This window comes from Oncorhynchus tshawytscha, linkage group LG03 (genome assembly GCF_018296145.1).
Source record: "Oncorhynchus tshawytscha isolate Ot180627B linkage group LG03, Otsh_v2.0, whole genome shotgun sequence".
In the NCBI taxonomy this organism is placed as follows: Eukaryota; Metazoa; Chordata; class Actinopteri; order Salmoniformes; family Salmonidae; genus Oncorhynchus; species Oncorhynchus tshawytscha.
In genome coordinates this window covers 4,554,449-4,560,777 of record NC_056431.1, presented here as the reverse complement: position 1 = coordinate 4,560,777, position 6,329 = coordinate 4,554,449, and the positions used below count along the sequence as shown (strand labels likewise).

The 6,329-nt window shown below is 49.9% G+C and overlaps 1 protein-coding gene across 2 annotated transcripts; it reads left to right on the top strand.

Moving 5' to 3' along the window:
• Nucleotides 1-3,413: 3,413 nt before the first annotated feature.
• Nucleotides 3,414-5,768, top strand: LOC121841180 (complexin-3-like). Of its 2 annotated transcripts, XM_042307977.1 has the most exons (5): nt 3,414-3,617; nt 3,723-3,774; nt 4,099-4,271; nt 4,465-4,552; nt 5,300-5,768. In XM_042307977.1, exons 2-5 carry the CDS (start codon nt 3,748-3,750, stop codon nt 5,519-5,521), a joined length of 510 nt encoding a protein of 169 aa, XP_042163911.1. In that variant the 5' UTR covers nt 3,414-3,617; nt 3,723-3,747; the 3' UTR covers nt 5,522-5,768. The 2 variants fall into 2 exon arrangements, with proteins under 2 accessions (XP_042163911.1, XP_042163918.1); XM_042307984.1 differs by having other exon boundaries at nt 3,723-4,271.
• Nucleotides 5,769-6,329: the final 561 nt, after the last annotated feature.

The window sequence follows — 6,329 nt, the reverse complement described above, 5'->3', positions numbered from 1 at the left end:
ATTATTATGAGCCGTCCTCCCCTCAGCAGCCTCCACTGACATACACACTTTACACCCTGCTAACCGTCCACCTTCCTCCTGGCTATAAATGGACTCACTACCACTCCTGACCTACTGGACTCCTTAATGTCTTGCTGTCCCATGTGTCCCTGTACTCTGTCTTACCCCCTCCCCCCAGCCCCCCCACCCTCCTTATGTTTGCTTGATGTTTTTTGTCATTTTCTGTCTGCTGTCTCTGTTTCTCTCTTCTTGATTTCTCTGTTGTCTCTTGTCTTATTATTATTATTATGTTGTTGTTGTTTTGTAAAGTGTGTTGTGACTTTGTTACAAACACATTACACAGTTTGTATAACATCTATCTTTATCATGAAAGATCCCATGTAACTACTATTCTCCTCACAGTAGTTTCTAAGTATTATGTCCCTCTAAAGACACTGTAGTGTCCCTACCCAGCATCTGTGTGGTACATTGAAAGGTGTTAGCGTTGCCCGTTGACTTATCTCACCCTCTGTGGCAGTAGGTTGTTGTCAGTTTCAAATGTCTCCCCCTAACGGGTATAATTATTGAAGAGCTGGTCCTAAGTCTGTGCATAAGGATCTGTGACAGGGGGGCTGTGGGGGCTCTCCTCCATCTCCTTAAGGAATTAATGGTATCCTCATCTGTCACAAACCAAGGCCCAGGGGGTTGGAGGTGAAGAGGGGGGGAGGGGGGAGGGGAGTGAAGAGGGGGAGGGGGAGGGGAGGGGGAGGGGAGGGGAGTGGAGAGGGGAGAGGGGGAGGGAGTGGAGAGGGGAGGTTGGATTGACTGGGAGATGGCTAACCTTGGGGGCCCCACACACACACTCTCTCCCTCCATCCCCCATGTCCTGTCTAATATGTCCGGGCTGAGCTTGAACTGTACAGATCTACTATCTTAATTTCATCACTATGTTGTTGCAGAGCATCTTCCTGCCCAGCAGGAAGTGCAAACTTGCTTCTAAAGTTTGTAATTCACATTTAAATATGTCAGATTTGATTTGCCCTAATGTCCAATGTATTAATCCCTACAAAATTGTCCATTAATTATAATCCACATAATAACTCACATTTCCTGATGCTGAAGGATAATTTTCCTACTGTGAGAAACTGGTCAAATGAAGATACTGTAGCAATTCCTGATGCAGCAGGAGAAGATGAATGGACACCAAGCCAAAGGGAACAGCTGGCCACCTGATGTCCTTCTCAGGGTTCTGTCACAGCTTTATGTCTCCTTTCTTTGTGTTTTTAGTTTGTGTAATGTTATAGACACACACATCTACCCATACACACACCTACACACACATACTCGTGTGCATTCCTGTCACACATCCTAGCATGCCTGGCACTAGCCACACGGCTAGTAAACCAGACTCTCTGTGTCCTGACAGCTGCTCTTTCTGTTCGTCTCACAACAGACCTTAGATAAACAGGGGTTATATCTCTTCTTTCACTGCTCTCTACTCCCTCACCATCCCATCCCTCCATCCATCCCACCATCCCTCCCATACCTCCATCCCCGATCCCTCCATCCATCCCTCCATCCCTCCCATACCTCCATCCCTCCATCCCTCAATCCATCCCTCCATCCCTCCCATCCCTCCATTCCTCCATCCATCCCATCCCTCCCAATTCTCCATCCCTCCCATACCTCTGTCCCTCCCATCCCTCCTTCCCATCCATCCCTCCATCCCTCCCATACCTTCATACCTCCATTGCACCATCCCTCCCATACCTCCATCCCTCCCATACCTCCCATACCTCCATCCCTCCCTCCATCCCTCCCATACCTCCATACCTCCCATCCCTCCATCCCTCCCATCCCTCCTTCCCATTCATCCCTCCATCCTTCTCATACCTCCGACCCTCCCATCCCTCCTTCCCATCCATCCTTCCATCCCTCCCATACCTCCATACCTCCATCCCTCCCCCTCCATCCCTTCCCATCCCTCCATACCTCCTCCCCTCCATCCCTCCTCCCCTCCATCCCTCCTCCCCTCCATCCCTCCTCCCCTCCTTCTGTCCCTCCATCCCTCCCCTCCTTCTGTCCCTCCATCCCTCCCATCCTTCCATACCTCCTTCCCTCCATCCCTCCTCCCCTCCATCTGTACCTCCATCCCTCCATCCCTCCCATCCCTCCATACCTCCTTCCCTCCATCCCTCCATCTGTCCCTCCACCCCTCCCATCCCTCCATACCTCCTCCCCTCCATCCCTCCATCTGTCCCTCCACCCCTCCCATCCCTCCATACCTCCTCCCCTCCATCCCTCCTCCCCTCCACCCCTCCATCCCTCCCATCCCTCCATTTTCCCTCCCATCCCTCCATACCTCCTCCCCTCCATCCCTCCTCCCCTCCATCCCTCCTCCCCCTCCATCTGTACCTCCATCCCTCCATCCCTCCCATCCCTCCATCCCTCCTCCCCTCCATCCCTCCTCCCCTCCATCTGTCCCTCCACCCCTCCCATCCCTCCATACCTCCTCCCCTCCATCCCTCCTCCCCTCCATCTGTACCTCCATCCCTCCATCCCGCCCATCCCTCCCTCCATCCCTCCCTCCCTTTCCATCACCTGTTCTCTCTATCTGCTGTGTCTGAGTACCTGGAATGACTTGCCCTGTCAGTCTCAGGTGGTTTACATAAGCAAACAATTGGGGAAACGCTGCAGAGTGCACACTGTTATGTTTCCAAGCCTGTTGAAGATCCATAATGGTTGAAGTGGTGCTGTTTGAGACTAGAACAGAATCTAGAGTATGAGAAGACATTGTCCTTTTTCCTCATTCCCGCCCCTTTTGCTGGATGGTCTTCAGATCAGTATGTAGTAACTACTGTCTTCTGCTCTGAACACAGACTGCTGTCTCATACTGACAGACTGACTTTCCCTCACGCCGTCTATCTCTCTCTGTCTGCCTCTATATTCCTGTCCATCCATCTCCCATTATCTACTGAACTCAGAGCCCTTCCATCCATCTGGCCTGTCTTAAACCTCCACCGTCATCCTGATCACAGCTGGTTAAACCTGATCGAAGATCACTTTGTCTTTCTGCCTTCTAATGGTTGGAGATTGGGTATTGGGATTGCATAAACAGATCCCAGACCTGTGCTTAGGGCATCATCTACTTAGAAGGCGTGAGGGATGGTAACTTGTTGGAACTTTTTAAAGGTAATAATACCCTGCCATCCTTTCTGTTTGTCACACAAGCACACAGTCAGTCAGGAGAGTGTCTAACCCATCATGACATCAGCTAATGTGTCTCTAAGTCTACTTCATACACAGGGTGCAGTCCCTGTTTCTGCTAACGGGATTCCCCTCGTTAAGTCCATAAGGAGGTCATCTCAAGGGGGGTAATAGTAAAGAGGGAGGGGTATAGAGGATGAGGGGGAATGCTGTCATTTTCACCTGAGAGGGCAATAGAACACACAGCACAAGGGGTGGAGGAGAGCAGGAAGAACTTTGTCTGTGGGGTTGCTCTTCTCATTGCCTTCAGTTGACCTCAAGGCTTTGTGGAACTGGACTATGGGACACGGTTAGCTACAGTATATGGCCTCTGGCTGAAGCTCTAAGGACTTTATGGGTGTTTGAGGCTCAGGCCTACTGTGGATGTCTGGGTAAGGAAGTACTGGACTGGGCTTGTTGTGTGTGTCTATCTGAAACGCTGCACATGCTGTCTGGGTGTAATCTCTAACTGCCTGTCTGTGTCCTTGTCCTTGCAGGTACTGAGCCCCTGAGTCATTGTCTATGAATACACTGGCTGTCTGTACTGTAGTGAGTGTGTCCAAGACAGCTAACCTCAAGGAGGAAGATGTGGGAGATGCGCACAGACACAAACATATGTTCTACAGAACATGAATGAAAAAGGACACTTTTTGATGCTTCTGAGTGTGAAGTAACACACAGGTTACACTACAGAGACTTCTGGACTTACTCTCTCTCTCTCTCTCTCTCTCTCTCTTTCTCACACACTCACACACACACACACACACACACACACACACACACACACACACACACACACACACACACACACACACACACACACACACACACCCTAACACACACCCCTGAGACATGGATACTATGGTGAAGCAGTCTCTGGCGGTGCCCATGAGGAAGCTGTCCAGCTGTGTGACAGGAGTGAAGGAGAGAGAGGTGTGGGCCAGGCGCAGGGCCAAGAGGGGGACAGGAGGAGTAAAGAGCAGCCCTCCACAGACGGGACAGACCTCCGTCACACGCTCCTACCAAACTGACCTGGAGAAGGAGAGGTGAGTGACCGCAAACATAACTACAACATGGTCAATGTGGAGATTAGAAACAACACCATGAGAAGATTATGGATGAAAACCAGCTTGGTAACAGACAGGTTGGGGGTTGGCGGTGATGGGTTTTAGGGCAGGGATGTATTTATGTTTGTGTGTGTGTATGTCTATGTGTTACATGTAGTTGTGTTGATTCCAGGATGCTGAGGGAAGCCCTGAATGCTCAGAAGCACGCAGAGAGAGCCGCCATGAGGGATCACTTCAGGAAGAAGTACCAGCTCTCCAAGGCTAGTGTGTTGCATTAGCAGAACAAATTATATCCCTATCTCCTAGCCCCTATCTCCTAATCCCTAGCCCCTATCTCCTAGCCCTTATCTCCTAGCCCCTATCTCCTATCTCCTAGCCCCTATCTTCTAGTCCCTATCTCCTAGCTCCTATCTCCTAGCCCCTAGCCCCTATCTCCTAGCCCCTAGCCCCTATCTTCTAGCCCCTATCTCCTATCTCCTATCTCTTAGCCCCTAGCCCCTATCTTCTAGCCCCTATCTCATATCTCCTATCTCCTAGCCCCTATCTCCTAGTCCCTATCTCCTAGCTCGTATCTCCTAGCCCCTAGACCCTAGCTCCTATCTCCTAGCCCCTATCTTCTAGCCCCTATCTCCTATCTCCTAGCCCCTAGCTCCTAGCCCCTAGCCCCTATCTTCTAGCCCCTATCTCCTATCTCCTAGCCCCTAGCTCCTAGTCCCTAGCCCCTAGCCCCTATCCCTAGCCCCTATCTCCTATCCCCTATCCCCTATCTCCTAGCTCCTAGCCCCTATCTCCTAGCCCCTAGCCCCATACACATAACCCTTAAAGCAGTGCTGCTTCACCATTTATCTGTCTGGCATCATCCCAGTTCTGATACTGACCATGTTTCTTACTTCGGGGATTTGAGACTGAAGTTAAAAATGGCAGGACTATATTTAAACTGTATTTTTTCCTCGTCACCCTACCCCTCTCTTCCCAACTCTCTTCCCAACTCTCTTCCCAACCCCCAGAGTTCCAAGGACACCAGCCACCTGAGTGCGGCGCAGGGGAAAGTGGCACTCCCCCGTCAACTGGCTAAACTGATTGGTCCTGAGATCCCGGCCAAGGACGATGGCTACAGCCTGCTGAGCACCTTCCAAGGCCTCAACTTCAACATGGGGATGCTTGGAGGCAAGCAGACCAAGTCGTCCACTCCAATGTCAGTCAACGGAGAGGCCTGCAAAGTCATGTGATCAAAGAGAACATACTAGATACTACACAGAATCAACCTGCAACATGCTAAAAACATGCATTATGCCTAAATGATGAAGAATAACATTTTAACACAACGTTGTAGCAGATTGGAGGAAACACATTGGCAGACGACTTTGTCACAGTTGCTTCTCTATCCCTTTATCTCCTTATCTGTTTTTAACTCTCTCTCTCTCTCTCTCTCTCTCTCTCTCTCTCTCACCCACTCCCCCCCTATCTCTCTCTCTCTCTCACTCCACCCCCTATCTCTCTCTCTCTCTCTCTCTCTCTCTCTCTCTCTCTCTCTCTCTCTCTCACTCCACCCCCCCCTATCTCTCTCTCTCTCTCTCTCTCTCTCACTGTCTCTCGCTGAGTTATCTGCTGATCAGACTGTTGACAATAGAGCCAGGCTGTGAGGATGACTCATCAGGGGAAATGACATCATCCCTGTGTCACTGATAGTAGGACATGGCTAACATTGTTACTATTTGCATAGAACTGGACTGGACCATACAGGAACTAACTGGATGAAACTGGACTGTACCTGTTTCAGATCATTAGGCCCATTTGGGGCCCACACACACAGGGAAGTAACCCGAACAAGATAATAACCTTAAGTGTTGTTTTCACATTTACTTCAGTTCTTAGTTCCCAAATATTTTTCTTGTTAATCTTTGTTTTGTACATAACCTTTGACTTTTGTGGTGTATATAAGTCAAACGCTGTCCTTATAATGTTGTTACAAAGAAACTGTTAATAAAGACTAGTTTGGTACTGACGTACTACAGAGATGTGTGTGTGACAGTAGGT

Bases quoted from the DNA above. Each gene is read 5' to 3' on its own strand.
- LOC121841180 (XM_042307977.1), top strand. From the start codon at position 3,748: ATGAATACACTGGCTGTCTGTACTGTA. The intron at 3,775-4,098 runs GTGAGTGTGTCC...ATGGTGAAGCAG, and splicing joins CACTGGCTGTCTGTACTGTA to TCTCTGGCGGTGCCCATGAG. The intron at 4,272-4,464 runs GTGAGTGACCGC...TGTTGATTCCAG, and splicing joins ACTGACCTGGAGAAGGAGAG to GATGCTGAGGGAAGCCCTGA.